Source organism: Mastigoproctus giganteus, chromosome 14 (assembly GCF_048544385.1).
Source record: "Mastigoproctus giganteus isolate SK-2022 chromosome 14, ASM4854438v1, whole genome shotgun sequence".
NCBI lineage: Eukaryota > Metazoa > Arthropoda > Arachnida > Uropygi > Thelyphonidae > Mastigoproctus > Mastigoproctus giganteus.
The window spans coordinates 97,397,545-97,418,030 of record NC_143588.1 but is presented as its reverse complement, the minus strand read 5'-3'; the positions used below and the strand labels follow the sequence as shown (position 1 = coordinate 97,418,030).

The 20,486-nt window shown below is 38.7% G+C and overlaps 1 protein-coding gene across 1 annotated transcript in view; it reads right to left on the bottom strand.

The window, feature by feature from the left end:
• LOC150075416 (uncharacterized) overlaps positions 1-20,486 on the bottom strand; it is a 107,376-nt gene that overhangs the window by 8,060 nt on the left and 78,830 nt on the right. The window contains exons 3-8 of the mRNA XM_090388868.1: positions 15,625-15,782; positions 15,376-15,448; positions 4,547-4,705; positions 4,170-4,371; positions 696-883; positions 463-547 (exon numbers count right to left, since the gene is read on the bottom strand). Coding sequence (XP_090244994.1) covers positions 463-547; positions 696-883; positions 4,170-4,371; positions 4,547-4,705; positions 15,376-15,448; positions 15,625-15,782 — 865 coding nt within the window. The remainder of the gene's footprint in view (positions 1-462; positions 548-695; positions 884-4,169; positions 4,372-4,546; positions 4,706-15,375; positions 15,449-15,624; positions 15,783-20,486) is intronic.

Here is a 20,486-nt window from a genome sequence, read left to right as displayed (position 1 = left end):
AGAAGAAAAAAAAGTCCATTATTCTTCGCCCCAGACTGTCTAACCTGGCCACAATATAAAAAAACCCATAAAACTTTCTCTTCTCAATGGATTTGAACTCAAACCTTTTGCTATTCGCCTATTTTCAATGGTTGAATAGCAAAAATTAAGGAGGAAAGTTTATTAGGGCCACCTAAGTCCGAGCTTACAAACCCATGTCCATAAATTGCGTGTGTTCTCTGGTGGATCTGCCTGTTTTGCTGGACGAAAAAGCCGAATTTCCAGGGGGAGGGAGCCTTGCTGTCCACGCAGAGACCGACTAAGTCAGCCATGGAAGAAAAAAAAACATAGAAGTTCCTGGCGTCGTTGATGGGATTTGAACTCAGGTCTTTTCCACCCGGTGTGGAAAGGATGGTGATTATACCAACTGCGCAACCGCTCAGACATGACGAAAAGACAAAGCAGAAACAAGAACCAACTTACCGTAGAGACCCGACTGTTTTTTACGTGTTGACTGCACGGTTGGAATTCTAAAACCATTTTCATCACCGCTGTCCTCATAGTCAGGCTGTAAAGAGTAATACGAGAATAAACATGGTTTAACATTTATTTTGGAATTACAAGGACAAAAAACACAATTTTGGTTTAGAACGTAATAACACTCTATAAATGATGTCTACGTGCTTTAAAAATGCAGATAATATTCAAGGACTTACTGTAGGTAGCGAAATCTGAGGAATATCTCTGGGTGGAAGTTTTGGAGGTTTTACTTCTCCTTTGTGTTGTTCTTTTATCCTTCCATATATCCTGGAAGACGGCATGCTATAGGGGTCTTCTTCTGGTAGAAGTGGCCGAGACCTTTCAAATATACTCGCTAGGTTGGGGGCGCTCTGACGTTTTGAAGCTAATCGGAAATATCATATACTATTTATTAGCATTTCTTAAACTGGAATGCCAAAGGCACAAAAAAAAATAAATATATATATATATATATATACACACTGAGTGATCATTGAATTATGACCACCGCTATGAAAACTGAATGCGACCCGTTGACCACGTGAGGTATGAGAGTGCGGAGTTAGTCGACCTACGTAGCACATAAGTGTTCAGTATGCAGTAAAATTCCGAGCGTGATGGGTAAAAGGAAGGATTTATCGGACTTTGATAAAGGACAGATTGTGGGTGCTCGACGAGCTGGTGCCTCGATTTCCCAAACGGCTGAACTGGTGGGGTGTTCGAGAACCGCCGTAGTTAAAGTGTACAAGGACTGGCGTCAAAATGGTCAAACAACGACCCGACGGCAAAACTGCAAAGGTCAGCGAAAGGTTGATGTTAGAGGTGAGCGTGGGGTCCGACGATTCGTACAGGCGAACAGGCGCAGCACTGTTCAAGAGTTGACTACCCAATACAACATGGGTCAACCCGGAACGATATCTGGCATGACCATGCGTCGCACGCATGGGCTATACCACCAGACGACTCCTACGGCATCCTCTGCTAACCAAGGTTCATCGGCGTAAAAGACTCGCCTGCTGCAAAGAGCATGCAAGTTGGACGTTAGAAGACTGGAAGAAGGTGTGCTGGTGGGATGAGTTACATTATTTACTCCACACCGTGGATGGTCGTGTACGGATATTTGGCGTCAATAACGCGATACTCTTCATCCATCATGCATGGTATCAAAAGTGCAGGCCGGTGGAGGCGGTTGTATTGTGTGGGGCATGTTTCACTGGCAGGAACATGGACCCCTGGTGCATGTGGAACAACGTGTCAGTGGTCTCCGCTACCGTCAACTGCTTGCTGACTGTGTACACCCCGCTATGTTACACTTTTTCCCGAATGGCGATGTGGTGTCTTCCAAGATGACAATGCGCGGAGCCATCATGCACTTGATGTGCAGGTATGGTTTGAGGAACACAGTTCTGACTTCCAGCATATCGATTGGCCTCTGAACTCTCCGATATCAATCCCATAAAGCACTTGTGGGACACTATGGAAAGCCAGTGTGGGACACTATGAGGCGTCTGAATACACCAATCACCTCCATACCTGCATTGCTGGCCGCATTACACACAGCTTGGTTGGCCATACTTCACGAACGCTTCCGACATCTTGTTGAATCAATGCCACGTCGGATAGCTTCTGTACTGAGGGCAAAAGGAGGGCCTACGAAGTATTAGATAGGTGGTCACAATTCGGTGATCTCTCAGTGTATATAAATATCGATTATTTCTCTTAGACAGTAATAAGGGAGAAAAATCCAGCGAAGTAATTTTACAATATTTTGTCTTATGAAAATAACAATTTAGAAGGGCTAGAGGGAATGAAAGATAGTAACTGAAACGTAGCAACTTTTCGATGTAAAAATTACTTCGCCTTTTTTACAAATTAAAACAATACAAAGGGAATTTTCCAAGAAAAACTTCCTTTCGTATTCCATATAATTTAAATTATTAATCCATTTAATTTAAAATAATTTTAAATTAAATGGATTAATAATTTTAATCCATTTAATTTAAAATTAAATGGATTAATTTTAAAATTAAAATTAATCCATTTAATTTTAATTTTAATGTCCTGCGTAGCTAGCCAAACTCCATAAACTGCAGCTGTCTTATAAAAGCCAAGATGAGTTTTTATAAGATGCTCACTCCCGACTAGTTTTAATTTGTCTAATATTAAATGGCCGCCCAGCCAAGTGTTTGTTGCATCAGACTAGTCTGTAGACGGCGCCTTTACATTAACAGGGTTGGCCAACTGCATGACATTTTCATTTCAAATGAAACGAGTCTTGTCTAAGGTCACCGCATAGGCTAAACGAATATTATAACGCTTGGTCAGTTACAAATACTTTATTGCAGACAATTGTACATTGCCTTGCAATTCAGCCCTCCACAGAGTTGAATTGCAAGGTAGTAGCTCGAGGCTTGGTAGAAATTGCGGGATATCGTGACAACTTTACGCCTACCATGAAATTGTCTAAACAAGCGGACATCGCTTGTCAGATATCTATAAGAAACAAACAAACAACAACAAAAAAAATCTAAACCATTAGTAACAATCAACCAAATAGAAGTGTCAACTGCAGACTTAACAAGGGACATCTGGGCAAGAAAAGAAGTCGGTACAGTATTTCTGACTGGCTTTTTCTTTGTATATATTATTACAGCTACAAAACAGCAATCGTACATGCCTTAAGACGCAGCTAGCAAAAAATGACTACACAAAGCAGATCCAAGCAGAAACTTGGAATATTAATTAAAAAAGGAGGGAGAAAATGTATATAAATCTGCCACCGCAAGATGGAGGCCTCCTCAGCAAGTCCTCTTGAGGGAATGGACCATAATCTGCCACGCTGGTCCAGTGCGCGTTAGCAAATCAACAATTGTCCACTCGGTTACCGGGCCTCTGTAGACGAGTGTACAGGAGCGGGAGTGCAATAGCACAGCTCTTTGAATACACCGGAGTTCAAGCTGCCAAATACGGTCGATCTGCTAACCAGCACTGGCCCAGCGTGGCACATTATGGTCCATTCTCCCAACAAGACTTGTTGAGGAGGCCAGATTTATTTATCTGGCCTCCTCATCTGCAGCCATTGTTAAATGGCTGCAGATTTGTATATAAAGGCATAAATTAATTATAATCTTAAAAGAAGAGGAGGGTTCAGTCTGATTGATATGAGCAGGGAGCAATAAAATTATAGAGTTGAATTTCTTCGCTCACATTAGAAAAACGTAATATTAAAATTAAAATAAATTTAAAAGCTCAGATAACAGCTGCGTTTAAAGATTTAAGTTACTTCTTGAAATGTCCAGGGGCACCAAATATCCCCAAATTTGCTTCATTGATTAATCCTGCCATCCTATTATAATAGTTGTATTATCTATAATTTGTCCTTGCATCCACTTTTAAAACGAACATTGTATTGCTCTTTTTTGGATATTTTCAATTTCTGAATTTTGATTGGCTGCAATGGGAGTCTGCAACCAGACCTGTGAGGGAATGGCATAACATAAATTTTGTAAAGAAGGTTCAATTATTGGAAATATCAAGGAATTCCGTTTTGCTGATAGGGAATGCGGTGATTTTGCTCAAGAAGAATTTAATTTCGGATCTTCACCTAATTAATAAGTTTCATTCCCCGCCCCATATGATAATTGCAGGGTGGTAGCTCGCGACATACTCACCTGGAGGTGGTAGTTTGGACTTGAGCATATCTAGAGCAACGATGTTGATCACCATAACCCAACAGGGGCAGTCAAGAACATCAGAGCTGTCTTTAACAAAGCTAATCACACAGATACACTGAAACTCCAGCTTCCTCCTATCTGGATACGCTCGTCGAAGCTCACGAGATAAATTCTGTTGAAATTTTTTCATGTCGAACAACTATCGGAAAAATGAAAAAGAAGAATAATTTAATGGTAGAAAACAGAAAGAAATTCATTTTATAACAAAAAAAAAAAAAAAAAAAATGCGAATTATTTGTGTAGATTACCATATCAGAATATAATATTGTAATATTTGAGCATTTAAGAATTTTCTCCAGAAACTATAGTGATACCTTAACTGGCCTCTCTAGGTCAAGATGTCCATTAACCTTTATCACCTCTGAGGAAATGCTGTTATCATCTGATCGGGCCACTTCCTTTACAAAGACATTACTTTTACTAATTCTTTTTATAATAACATTTCCCATGTCATCCATCTTGATTTTCACCCCCTACAAAAAAAAAATAAAATAAATAATAATAAACAATAAAATAAAAATATAAAAATAAACAGAATTAAAAAATATATATTTTATACTAGACCTCGCGCAATATTTAAAGCTTGAAACTTTTTACTTAAGGCATTTATTTTAAAATATAAAAGGAATTTCATATAAACAAATAAAATTGCTAACTTTCGTTAAAAACTAAAATTTATAGTATTCTGTTCACTTAAGTATGGCTGTATTAAGATCCCAATTTAATACACTTATTTAAATATTTTACAGGATCGTTTTTATTGGTTTGCAGTTGGTATATATATTGTTTCATATCTGCTTACACCAGCAGCTATACAGAGCCTACGGAACAAAAACTAAATTAATGCTTATATATACAGTAAGCCACCCAAAATATTAGGACACAAATAAATAAACATTTATTTATAAGCTCAGCAAATCTGAATAAGAATAGGTGGGAAGGTGGGTTATGCGCCAAAGCAACCAAGGCCCTAAGGAGACAGCGTACTGTGTCTGTACTGCGTGCATTGTACGGTTTGCTGGATGAAAAACAAGTAATTCGGGGGGAGGGAGCTAACTTGTCGACAATGTGAAAAAGTCCATAGATATTCTTCCCATCTTGACAGGATTCGAATACCGGCCTTTTCTACACGTTGTGGAAGGACAAGGCAAGTAACCACTGTGTTACTCACGAGGGTCACTTTGCTATATTACAAATCGGAGAAAGCTCTAAACCGCATTAAAAATTGGACCTGTATTCCGTTGTGGTCTTCTTTTTTACTGTCCCATTACTTTTGATAACCTAGTATATCTAATATACTACACAAAGAAAAAGGTTTGTCTGTCAGTCTTTGTCTGCTGGTGCCTGATTGAAGCCAGTGCAACCAAACTTCGCATGCCTTCGTCGTTCATCCAGGGAAAGGTCAACAGTTGTGTTTGAATAAATCGTTCTGATCCGTTTGGAGGACATCGGCGAAAACTATACCAAAGAAATTGCTCGATCAGTAGTAGGTAAAGTTAAGTGATTCTGTAATTCTTTTGATTATGTGACCCCATTTTTTCTACAGGAGAAGAATTTATGAAGAGATATTTTTCATTCAAAAATAGTCTGAAACTACTGAGGTATGAAATCGCTATTGTACGATCATTACTTTAATACGAGAGATAAACAAAGTAAACCGTAACAGAAATTTCGCCAAGGTGACTATAAAAACGCAAAGCGAAAGAGAAAAATGCAATTAGCCAAAACGCGATCGGAGAAACTGTCAAGTCACCGTCTGATAAAAGGGCAAAGACCACTCCAACATCTGTCAAGAGCAAGCACAAATCAAGACCCCTGCTATATGTGTCAAGCAAGTCCAAACATTCCAAAGAAAAATAAATAGATTGACAGGATATGATTGCTGCTTAAATACACAAGACCCTTTGGAACGTCCCAAGCAGAAGAATTTAAACACGCCCCTAATTTGCAATCTACCGAGTCATCTTTACGCATCAAAACACATGCCAGCCCGCTCTAGCAAAGGCAAACGATTATTAGAAGTACTTCTAAGTAAACAGTTCACGACCAAGGAATTCGACAAATTTGTCTCTCTCTCTTCCCACCCTCCAACACAATCTAATAATTTATCAAGTAATAATTTCTTCCACATCTTCCTTGAAAACATTTTTACTTTTAACCACGTACTTTACATTATAATGGTATGTTAATGAAGTTATGCGGCTCTTTGCAAAATATTATTAAAAACGAATAGGATAGGAAATTTAATTGAAATTGTTAGATACATTTATACAAATATTTGCTGGAAGTGTGTTTGATTTATAGAGTGGACATCGCTTACTGCGATCACTTTGGTGTCAGCTTAATTGATAACAATAAACCAAAGATGCAGCTGCTCTGCGCCGTTTACCAATGTAGAACGGAAATGTGTAATGAAAAGGTGGACGTGGACAGAAAGAAAACATAAAAATCAAGCAATATAAAATACTTTAATTTGACTTTCCACTATTTCTTCGAGAAAGTTATCAATAAAAATGAAACTGTCAATGTTTCTACTCTATCCATATAAAAACAAATAAAAAATTTTTAAATCAAGAATTAGAAAAAGGTTAATGATCTACTGCCAAACAACAGATTGGCATGAGTACAGACAGCTGTTTTTTTCTTTCACGAAGTAACAACACCAACAAACCAAACAACTCGAGATGTTACATATTCGCCTACATTGCACACGAGTAAACTATATATATATACACTGCCATACCATTAATGTCCGGGCATCCCTCCATGGATGGGAAAACAGGTCCGATTGCATGCAACACGCTCAATAGAATTGATCACCTCAACAAATGCCGATTAACATGGTGTAAAGAGCGCGAATCCAGGACTGTAGAGCAGTGTCCAGACAGACAAATCGACGTTCGCAATCTACCAGTCTGATGGCCGTTCCTGAGTGTGGCGAAGCCTAGGGGAACGGTTCCTTCCTGAGTGTATCCTCCCAACAATGAAGTTTGGTGGAGGCAGTGTCACTGTATGGGGCTCCTTTCATGGTTTGGCCTGGGCTTATTAGTCGTTATCGACAAAACCATAAATGCTGTGCAATACCAGGACAGCCTGGACAATTATGTGCTTCCAACATTATGACAGTGCTTCGGGGAAGGCCCATACCTGTATCAGCAAGACAACGTGCCAGGCCATACTGCTCGGGTCGTAAAAGAGTGGTTTGAGGACAAGGGTATGAAAAAGTTGGATTGGCCAGCCCAGAGCACTGATCTGAACCCTAAGGAGCATTTTTGGGATGTATTTGATCGTCAGGTACGTGCACCTCGAGTTCACCCAAAGAACAAGGCCGAGTGGAGGAACATATCACCTGACATTTATAAATAGCTGGTTGAGAGTATGCCGCGAAGATTGAAGGCCGTCATAAAAGCAAAAGGTTTCAGCACAAAATATTAACTGACACAATAAAAGCTCTTTTTTTTTTTTTTTTTGTCCAAAGGCAGGTGTACGGATATTAATGGTACTGCAGTATATATATATATATATATTATACTTTTTTTTTCAATTGTTGTTGTCGTATTAGGTTAGGAGCATCAGCGACTAAGATAATATTGCTCTGTGTATACTGTCAGTAAATTGCGTGTGTTCTGTGGTGGATTTTCTGTTTGCTGGATGAAAAACCTGAGTTTCTGGGTGAAAAAGACATGCTACGCTCGCCGGAGACCGACTAATTCAGTCACGTTGCGATAAAGGCCCATAAAAATTCCTCACGTCATCGACAGGACTCGAACTTGGGTCTTTTCAAGCTCCAACTGTGCTACTCACGAGGGCTGCTTTTTTTTTTTTTTTTTTTTTTTTTTTTGTACAGACCTGGACACTTTGCTATTTATTATTCAGTGCCTCGTGGAATTGAAAAATTGACTTAGACACAAGAAACCATTCCAAAACAAATACACGTTATTCTCAGGGTATATCAATATTACGCACCACACTAATAATGCTGTACTGACCTCCAAGTACTACTGCCAGGAGCAGGCCATCCCGAGGGTGAAAGTGGTGCACTGCACTCGGGCGCCAACGTTCAAGCAGAGCCTGAAAATCTGAAACTTGCATACACATATGAAGAAAATTTTAAAGGGGAACCCAAATTTCAATTAGCACCCGGGAGCCACATACCCTAGGAACGCCCCTGACTACTGCCATTAAAACGAAACTGCCTTGTGCAACCTGCCTAAAAATATCTTATTCCATATCTAATAACATTTATATGCTCTGTTGCCATAGTCACCTCGGTATACACTTTTGACTATGAAATGTGGGTAAATAGATAAGTGATAAGTGAGAAGGAAGCAAAGGTTATGAAGTTTTATAATCTGTTTGTCTCTTTTGTGGATTAAAAAAAAAAATCCAAAGATGCAGAAGGAGAAAAATCTCATACCTTCCTTTCAGACCGACTAACTCGGGCACATCTTGAAATACTCATCACAACCCTTTTAACACAGTTAGAGGTGAATTGTCTTACCCGTGGGTTCGCACCTTTCCTTCACATTCTGGTGAAAGAACCAGTGAGCTAATCCTTCTAAATGAAATAAAATAAATGGTACTGAAGGATTTAATTTTAGAGAGAGAAAGTTGCTGAGAAATTCTTCCAATATCCATGCCACGCTAAATCTTAACAACGATACAAAATACCCACGGCCCACCCGGTTGTGAATAACACGTTTAACTTGATAACCAAGGCTTAAAGGAATAGAATTATACTTTTTGTGTTTTATTCGATTAGTAACGAATGTCAAGTGTTTTGAAAAGTCTTGAATATACGACAGCAGAATTGTATCGCCGTGACGATAGCTGCCAGAGAAATTCCTTAGCGTCCGGTGCCGGCGCATGATGGGTGAACTGCACCTCCCCGACAGGGTGATGCACATCGTGATGCAGTCTATCCGGCAAGCGCGAGACACTACAGTATCCTGGGCGTACCCAAAGAGAGTGTGTACTACACGACGTAAAGGTGAATGTCTGGCACGTGGGATCACACCCTTCCTCGCCCTAAAGGTCACCAGCCTTTCTTGCTCACCGACGAAAAATTAGCTGGTCATCGATCCCCAAGAAAAAACCGTAAAAGAGTGGTCAGACAACAGGAAGGTGTCCGATCCGTTTTCGTTCCAGTATTCGGGAATTAACCCCTTCCTCCCGTCAGAAGAAAGTAATGATTTGCATTCCTCGAGGGAAAAAGAATTTGTGCGTGTAGGTTTTTATAATTTTGTGCCTACTCGTTGTCCATACAGACATGGAAATTACGTACTTATCTTGATGCCTTTGTCTGGGTGTTAATGGCTATTTTTACGATTGTCTATTCGATTTCAAGCTTTTTAAGGCGTGTTTATTGTTGGAATCCGTTCCATCTAGTCCATCGACTCATCATCCAGTTGGGGAAGAGCCATATACGTACTTCTGCTTTTGTATTTTCAACTTATGAGACGCGATGTAGGCAGGTCACCAAATATGACTCACAAAGTTATGTACAAATATCGGCAATTGAAGTTTTTCATGAGTTGCTCAACTCGAAAAATTTACATAAAATTGCCGCAGTTTACAGTTTAAACATAACTTTCAAGACGTCATAATCTTGAACACAAAAATGGAGGGAACCGATCAAAATGCCACCCACGCCCACGATTATGACATTGGAAATCTCAACGAACAAACATGTGATCACGGAATATCCCCCCAATATTTTAATAGCTTTGGAATAAATCCAGACAAAAAAATTCTCTAAGGTCAAGGAGGCGACAAAATAAGCCAGCCTACAGAATCTGGAATAGCTTAATAGCAGATAATGCACTCGTCTCCTATTTATTTGGATGATTGGATGATTGCAATTTTTTGGACCGAATCGTAGAATCTGATCTCAAGATTTTCAATTCGAAATTGTAAAATAAGTCATAAAATCTTTCTTGGTAATGATTTTTCATACTTTATCATTTTATTTTTCGCAGAACTACGTTCTAGGAATTATAAATCTTATGTACACAGGATGAGTTATGAGTCACGCAACCGATGTCAGCAATTTTTTCTGTTTATTTTTATTTATTTTTTTTTTCTACATTGTTTTATTACTGCAATTTTCTCCGTTCTAATAATTACTGTTGTGGCAATTCTCACGTACATGACCTTGAGGGACGTGTGTTCTGATTTCGTGGCAAGTTAAGTCTGGAAGAGGAGGTCGCTTTTCGGAGCAGCAAGAATGTTTCACTGTTGGGAATTTTGTCTCAAACTTAAGGTAAGGTATCAGAGAACACTTATGACCAAGGGCAATGTCAGTAAAAAGAAACGATGTGGTTGAACCTACCGTGAGAAGACTGTTTAGATGACTTCGAGCAACATTTATGAGTTTGAAGCATACAGAAATGACATTACCTTATCTGAAGAGTCCTGTGTTGTTATTCATGAACTGAAACCACCCACTGCACATGAGTCCTAGTGGGCAGCATAGTGCATATAAAGCACCATCATCTCCAAACGCAGTGGAGAAAACCTGGGTTCGAATCCCGTCAATGACGCGAGGAATTTTTATGGGCCTTTTTAACAACGTTGGCTGAGTTAGTTGGTCTCAAGCGAAGGTTGCATGGTTTTTTTCTCCTGGAAATGTTGGTTTTTTGTACAGCAAACAGGCAAATCAACCACAGAACACATGTATTAACAGACATACAGTCTAAGTCGCTGAAGCGCTTAAAACCTTACAACAACAACAAAAGCACATGCAGAAAAGAGTTCTTTACTGCGAGAAGTTCCAAATTTATCCATTATTGTTAAAATTACAGAATGGGCGTTTCAGATGACAAGATGTCCAAATGGGTAAGTAGATTGCGAGCGCAGAAGATGGAAGGCAAAATTATGTCTTTCAAGAAGTGTTTCTGCGCTCAGTTTGGTGTACAATGTCCCTTCGACTCATACTTAGACAGTTGTTCTTCCACAACACAAAGACGGATTCATCCCACCCTTGGGCATGGGAACAGACAACAGCCTTGCCTCCACACGTCTACATAACTCAACAAAATATTCAAAAATATGGACCACTGCTTTGGTGGGCCAGAGACGTGGCCCGAATTATTATTATTATATAGGTAGCTGCTTACTCTGCCTATTTCCTTAATGGAAATTAAGGTTAGTAGAGGGACAGATTAAACCATCCCGCTTCTTACCAATTCCTGTTTCATTGCTAGATGGGCTGATAATCACGAAAAAGAGTTGAATTGTAGTTGGTGTTTGAAAGCTAAAGCTAAAATTCGCTACAAAACGCCTAGAATTAATGGCATACAATAATAATTAAATTTACTACATATGGCTTCAGGAAATAAAATGTATCCATATATTATGAAACAATTCGAATGACAAATTTGATAGGATATTATGATGTGGTTACAAAGGAACTGGATGCAAAAAATGATTTTGATATCATATATTTGGATTTCAGGAAAGCTTTTGACACTGTTGCGCATGGAAGACTATTGTACAAATTGGAGCAGAATGGTATTAAGGGTAAGTTGCTACAATGGATAAAAGGATGGTTAAGTGGGAGAAGGCAGAGGGTGGTAATCAATGGGTGCTGCTCTTCTTGGACTAATGTTATTAGTGGAGTCCCACAGGGTTCGGTGTTAGGTCCACTGTCGTTTTGTATATTTATCAATGATATTGATGAAGGTATATCAGGCTTAATGTCGAAGTTTGCAGATGATACAAAGGTTGGCAGGGTTGTTAATGACAGTAATGGCAGTGTGCTACTGCAACATGATCTAGATAATTTGGGAAGATGGGCTAAGAAGTGGCAACTGAAGTTTAACCTTGACCAATGCAAAGTACTGCATATGGGTAGAAGTAACCCCAGAGAAACGTACCACCTGTGTGGTACTACACTTAAGGTGGTAGAAAATGAAAAACACCTGGGAGTAATTGTGCAGTCAGATATGAAGTTCCCTGAGCAATGCAGACAGGCTGCCAGGGCAGGTCATGGGGTTTTGTCAATGATATATTGGAATTTTTCTAGCAGGGAGAAGGAGGTGATTGTCCCTCTGTATAAGGCAATGGTCAGGCCACGCCTTGAGTACTGCGTACAGGTCTGGAGGCCTCATTTTAGGAAGGATGTAGATTTACTTGAGCGTGTACAGAGAAGGGCAACAAGATTGGTGAGGGGAATGAAGGGGTCCTCTTACCAAGAGAGGCTTAAGTTCTGCAAATTGCAGTGGCTGGAGACTAGGCACCTGCGCGGTGATCTGATTGAGTATATAAGGCCTTGAATGGGTTGAGCACTGAATTCTGATGGGACCCTTCCACTTGTTCAGATTACGAACCTAAGGGGGCATAAATTCAAATTAAGAAAAGACAGATGTTGAATAGATGTGCGGAAATTTGCCTTTAGCCAGCGGGTGGTTAATTGCTGGAACAAACTTCCATCTGTCGTTGTGGAAGTTGATAGGTTGAATAAATTTAAGGAGGAACTGGACAGGCATTTGGAGGGAATGGTGTGATTTTTTTTTTTTTTTTTTGACTGATGCTGCATAAGCTCATACATTTGCTTTCTTGCATCACATGCCACTACTACTACTACTACTACTACTACTAATTCAAATATTAATACAATAATGTAAACAAATTAACATTAAAGCGCATTAAATATATATTTACATTCTGAACGGAAAAACATTTTCACTCTGGCTGTAACATTTGCACAATTGTCATTGAACCGCTTTTCACATTTCATGCACTTAATCATGTCACGAATTTATTTATTTATTTATATATACACGTTTCTCACACACAGGGCACACAGACCCTAAATAAAGGTGAGAACGCTAGGAGTTACAGAAAATACAAAACAGTAATAATCAATACAAAACTAGAATAAAATATATACAAAATTTACATTAAAAAAACAGAGTAAGAAGCAAATTCTTATAGATGGATTAAGAGTAAAATCAATATTGTAGTTATTCATTACCTGAAGGAAACGAAACAGAGGACTACCATGTGAGTGATGAGTACGAGGAACAGGCAGTGAGAAATTAATTTAATAAGGAGAATTCAAACGGGGTATAGCGAAAGGTATTTGTTCAAGAAGAGATGGAGAATCGATAACAGAGTTTATGATATTGTAGACAAAAAGAGACCCATGGAGTTGACGTCTAGAGTGAAGAGGAATGATTCTGAAGCGACCACAAAGAGCTCCATAATTTCGACAGTGAAAGGCAATGTGATTTCGATAGCGTAAGAATTTAATAAATTTAATTTGAATTCTCTCAAGTCTGCGAGAAAGTTGTTGCCACTCAACATTAACGGACTGAAATAAGGTTGACGGATCATTAGTATAAACAATAAAGAAGAGCGGACCCAATGATGAGCCTTGAGGAACACCTTGCGAAACAGTAAACGGAGTTGATGAAGTACCATCAATTATCACGGATAGTTTACGATTTCTAAGCAGTGAATCAAGCAAATCTAGTAAAGGGGATTGTTTGTTGAATAAACTGATAATAATAATAATAATAAACCATAAGATGACAGCTTGAACAGTAGAAGATCGATGTGGACAGAGTTAAATGCATGTGAAATATCAAGGAAAAGCGAATCAATTTGATTTTCTTTGTCCAAATTAGTTTGTAGCAAATGAGAAAACAAAGTAAGATTTGAAACAGTTGATTTCCTGGGAAGAAAAGCATACTGGTGATTGTTGATAAAAGGGTGAAGATCGGAACTAGGGATTCCACAATACCATGTAATTTTCACTGTGTCGTTATTTTGATATGCGATTTTCTTATTTGAAGCCTCAGAATAAGTCTTCTGTTTTTCAAAGCAACAGAGGATTTCTGCCGTACAGATTCTTTATAAGGATTGCTTGTAATAATCACGACCATATAATTCTTTCTGGTGAATTGCAGTGGGAGAAATTGCTATTGAGGTTTTTTGTTTTAGAACTTTCAGAAACAGACTTAACCTTTGATAGGTTGGTTGTAGTTTTAGGTGCATCAGCGACTTAGACCATATTGCGTCGTATATAATATGTCTGGAAATTACATGTTCTATGGTCTATTTGACTTTGCTGGACGAAAAACCCGAGATTCCAGGGAAGAAAACCACGTTTTCCTCGCCTGAGACCGACTAACTCAGCCAAGTTGTGAAAACGCTAATAAAAATTCCTTGCTTCATTGAGGGATTCGAACTCGGGTCTTTTTCATCCGGTGTAGAGGAGGACAGTGATTATACCGACTGTGCTACCCACGAGGGTCCTTTGATAGGTATATTCTCCGTGAATCTGGGCTGGTGCAAAAAATTTAGGAATAATTTTTCCAATAAGACAATATTATAGTTGTTACGACTTGTATTAGCCGAGAAATCTTGTGACGATTGCGGCTCAGTAGCAGGTTTGTTGATTTCTGTCGTTAGCAAAATCACAATCTTTAAAGACATTTCTATGGAGTGGCGAAATCTGGGTTTTAGTAAAACTAATGTTTTGCATTTCGTACAGTGGGGCATTCAAATCTATCATTCTTAAATCTATCCCGTTGGCTTCAGCAATATGTTTCATGTTTCGAAGAGTGAAATGTGATTCAGCAGTTCTTTTTCTACTTCTGGTGATAATCAGTAAAGTATCAAAATGTTTTGCGCATTCTTCAGCGTGTATTACCATCAAGCTTTCAGAATATTATTCTTGGCGAGACTCCTAATAAATATTAGGAGTGAGAATGAGAGTTAGGTGTTCGACTACGGCCCCGAGACCAGGGTGGAGTCATCCGAATTGCAGATAAAAATTCCCACGGCACAAGAAGTCTCGTGCAACAAAATCCAACGTCAAAGTCATACTGATCGTTCTTTCCGACGATGAGGGTACACCACGAATTTGTGACTGGGGCGGAAGCATTACTGCTGCTTACTACGTTGAGGTTTTGACTTGTTTGCATGAGGATGTGAGGTGAGGTCTACCTCAAAAATGAAAGGACTGCTGGATTCTGCACAACGACAATGCGTCCAGTCATACGGCAACGGAAATTCAGCAGTTCTTGGCTGCGAAAAAAAAATTGCAGTCATACAGCAGCCTCCCTACTCCCCCAACCTTGCACCATCTGACTTTAAAAGATTAAGTTAACGGAGTAATCCAAGACATACTCACATGTCCAATTTGACGTTTCACTTCTTCTGTCTTCGGGTCCCTCATGGGGTTGTCAAAACCGCAGAGCCCAATCCTAAAGAAGGAACAGACATTAAATATCCAAAGGAAAATAGAGAGAACAATATGAATTGCTAATAAAAACTCGCAAATTGAAGAGTTTGCTTAGACACAAAACTAGTATAGACAGCATTCTCTATCTATACCGATGAGAGAGAGAACACTGTCCAAATATTCAAAAATTATTCTCACCTGTATCCATCGAAGCCATCATCTGAGCCATTAATAGTGAGGACAGGAGCGCGTGCGTATGCCTTAGCTACACGTCTGTTGCGTTCCATACAAATGATCTTTGCCCAAATTTCATCATCGATCTGGCCCCATTTGTTAAGAATCTCCTGGATATGATCCTGCCAATAAATACCAATATATTGGTTACTAGAATAGTTATTCAGTTTATATGAGACTGAAATATTCGTTGTGCAATGAGAGAGAGAGAGAGAGAGAGGAGGGTGTGTGTGCAGTAGTTATGGTTATCTCGCAATGGCGGTAAACCGGGTTATCAAGATAAGAAGCAGTCGTGCGGAACCATCTTATCTTTATCTCAATATCCGCTTTTATGGAAGCAAAGTGTTATTAGTTCATCGGGACAAACTCAACTACAAGTTCATAGAGGAGAACCTCGAGTGGAAGAAATAACGTGATGTAATAATAACTTCATCGAGGTTTGCTGAAAATTACGAACTTCGTACTAGCCAAACAGCAAACAAATGGAGCATGAGTTTATGACTAATAAGTACACATCATGCAACGTTGCTTACATAATAAACAACGTATTTCCATCATTGCTTTTATGTGTTTACTTTACTTCTTCGCAATCTTGCAGTAATTAGGAATGTTTAGTATCTTTAACTCATACGGGATGAAAAACTTCCTGAGTTTTTTTGGAGATTAAAAAAAAAATCTCGGCCGGGACCGATTAACTTGGCCATGTTGTGGAGAAGAAAACTTTCTTTTCGGTTTCTTCGGTTTAACTGTGGCCCAATTTAAAGGAGTAGTTTAGTTTAAATGAAATTCCATTATAGGCAAGTGTCAGAACATAATACTACAGAATAAAGGAATAACTATGCAAATGTAGAAGGCATTTGGCAGAAAGGAGGTTTTCTTCTCGGGAAATGGTCGTGTTGTTCAGGAAGTAGTTTGGAAGAGTTATACAAAACCAGGGTGCAACCACGACAACAGAAAAGAAATGGTTCACCCTAATTATAGGGCGATGGCCCTTGGTCTACGAGATGAATTAAATTCTTAGTTAATTAATTTTTTTTCACCGGTAGCTAGGAAAACAAGTTTCTTCATCGGCGATCGAGAATGTTATCTCATGATTAAATCATGAACTGAAGGTCGAATTGGTTCTCGATGTTATGTCAAGAAACACTCTTAGTCATATTTTCGGATAATTTATGAGCAATAAGTCAAATTTCTGTAGCAATTATAAAGAGAGGCAACGAAAGCGCATTTTGTCATTTAGTTTAAGAACATTCAAATACGATCATGGGAATATAGTGAAAGCTCAACATATTTCAAGTAAACTGACATGGACTAGTCTATAATTACCACAATTAATTATGAGTTGCGTGACATTGCACTTGACTTATTTTTTACTAACTTTCTGATTTCGTACACGAATCAAATACGCCTTACACATAAATATACAGTGTATACACTGCGTTACGAAAAGTATTAGGACTAAAACGATTAATCAGATTTCATACCAATTGTTTGTTACGCAACTAAAAATTGGTTAGTGATGTGTTGGTTAGTGATATGATGTTAGATCAATGGTTTTGTAGACAGTGGCTTCCAGAATGACAGAATACTGTGACATCGTCTATAATGCAGTTCTTCCAGTAGCGCAGGACCTTACGTTCCTTAACAAAAAAATGTCCATTGTCACAAGCTTGGCGTATGATGGCTTGGTCTATAACGAACGATGTGTGAAGACCTGTCTATGGAGGCCAACATTACTTGACAATAAAAACTGTTCGATTAAAGGAATGGAGAAATGAGGTGTTGCACGAAGACTACTTGCTGTATCACAGACCAAAGGAGACCCGATAGTGTATTAATATCTAATGTGTAGACCACTGTCTTTTTTCTTAGTGCCTCAATATGTTTGCTAACGTAGTGGCTGTTACTGATGTTTCTTCGAATTACAGATAGGACACCCCAATTTGAGGTATACATCGTGGAATACCTTACAAGTTCCGTATATTCATTTCCAATTAGCCGTGAAGAATGACTTTTCTCGTAGACATTTTCAAAATTTAGTTTCTCTCCTAATTTTACAGTCTAAAGAATTATAATCCTAGAGCGCGTGACAGCCGATTCGCACCCTTTTCTTTGGGAGACTATAGCTTACAAGCGCAACTGTCTCCATGAATGCAATTTTTTTTAACTGCTTCCTTAATCCTTAATAGGTGTTTTTCGTTTTTAATAAGAGGTTTTGTGTTAAATTAATATTAATCATATTAATTTGGTTAACTCTTTCTCATAGAGCAGACAGAGGAAGATTCCTAACAGTAGAAATGAATCATTACCACTGCTGGCGTGTCTACCTGCTATTTACAAAATAGCGGACACCCATCCTAATTATAAAGTGAAAGTACAGTAACCGAGCACAAATGCTTAGGATTCTGGCCAACTTCCTCCACCCTTGTTTCTCATCTTTTCCCTTCTTGCTTCTGGCAATAGCTGTAAGGTATTTTAAACCCTGCCCATACAAAACTTTTAATTCATTCTCTAGCAAAATACCATAAAGGTAAGCAGTTGGGTACAACAGATGTAAGCATGTGGGATCATCCCATACTTAATGATGGGCGACCATTTGTAACGGAAGCAACATAAAATACATAGTACCAGTTATTTTTCTGCACGCTTTATAGGCGTTACGTAACATCTTAGATTCCAGAGTACTGTCGGTTTTTAGGTTTTGGTTTTCAGGAGCAACAGGGACTGAGGACATATTGCTCCGTTGTGTATTACGCCTGCATGTTCAAGGGCCAATTTGAATGTTGGAGGGCTGAAAAGCCTGGAATAACTCACTCAGTCTGAGATCAACTACAGCCCCAGATGAAGACTTTAAGAAATTCCTCATCATCAACGGAATTCGAACACTTCTCCAGATGAGTGACAAGTGGACAAACCATTATATTGTGCAGCATTTTATCCACAGAATTCTGTCGCCAGAATTTTAGTTTCAAGTACCCACTCCAAGTTCTTTAAATCTTATTTCCTCCTCAAATCTAACTCATCATAAAAAAAACACACAACAGTTCGTGATTTTTTTTTAACTTATGCAAATACTTTGATCATTAAATTTAGCATCTTTACTCAGGCGTCACTAGAGCACTGGTGGATTTGGTCATTCCGGGTTCCTTGGCAGTGCTGTGGAAAAGGAGGGTACACTGGATGCAAAGCATCCGGGTCCCCGACACAGAAGGTGAACCCGAAAAGGTCATAATAAAAGAAAAGGGGGCTCCCAAAACCAACCTGCACTCGGGCCCCGGACGCCATTGCACTGTCCCCTTCCCGAATACAACCTCTCAAGTTTTTGCTGCTACGTTATCATCACTGAACAACTTCATTTTTTTCTTCATTCAATGGAAAAAAATTCAAAAATGTTTTTTTTTTTTTTTTTTTGTATTTTCATTTTCAACTGTGACGTCACAGTTTCCTGAATCCACCCCTCCACATTATAAATCGTAACAAAATCTGACCCCTTCCATAAGCGCGACGTAATATATGGATACCCGTAAGTAATAAATCATTCTTTTAGAACAGGGTTTGGCGACCTATGGCGCTGAGGGCAAAGGCAGCACCGGAGACTATTCTGAATGACAGGAGATTTCATTTAATCATGTGAACAAAGTGCTGCCACGAAAATTTCCACAAACACAAATAGGCATGTCCTGTTCCTATTAGTGATTAAGCGAAACTCCCTAAATGCATTTCAAAGCTCCATTTATTTAAGTACACCAATTTATGCAAGTGGTTTCCTTACAAACCGACTAGAATGAATGAAGCATCTATGTTTTCATCCCAGAGTGAAGTAGGAACACCATCCATAAAGATGGCCGATCCTGTTTCAGAAGTTTTCATTACCTTCTGAAACAAAATTTGTTCTTCAAATGCCAGAAGAGGTTTGACAACACGATACACCAAATTCATTATGTTTCACGATACACCAAATTCGAGAGATACAAATCACAGTAAACTGATAATAATCTTGAGAATGTGGAATACTTCTTATTCCGAGAAAACTATTTTATGTTCAGGGCATTCACCGCAACTTTCTAGTCAGGTAAAAATGTTATACAACAAAAATCAAGGTCAATGAATTTTTTGAATTTTTTTCCATTGAATGAAGAAAAAAATGAAGTTGTTCAGTGATGATAACGTAGCAGCAAAAACTTGAGGTGTCTTTGCGATTTCCATTTGGTGTTTCGGTTTTTATTCCAGGAACCAAGTTCATTCTAGTTCATTCCAGGAACCAAGGTTTTACTGCTAGTAGTTAATGCCCATAAAAACACGGAAATGAGTCTCACTCCAGTTTTAATTAGCTGAAGTTAATATCAGTCACGTCTACTTCACTGTTTATGAACTATACCTCCTACAGAAAGAGGAGGTATAACTGGTGCACACGCTCAGCAGTAAATGAAAATTCAAAATAATGTGCACATTTTTTATAATCAATAGAAATATGTAAACAAGCCTATGTTTAAATGTAAGAGATCTAACTTACTATCTAACTGTATGCAATCTAACTAACTGTATACAATCGATTTTCTATGATTATAATTTGATTCATTTGAATCAAATTATGGTTATAATGCACTGTACACTGAAAAGGTCTCTTTTCGCTAACCATTTTGCCAAAGTAATCCAAGCAACGTATCATACTATTTCTTGTCCAGTAAGAGAGAGGAAAAAAATTAAAATTCTGCGTGTCCAACACCACCAACATTAATGGTTATGTTTCATGATAAGAAACAGAGATGTTTCGTTCGTAGCAATGGAAGTCTTCGTTTGATGATTGTAATGTCGGAAGGCTTGGC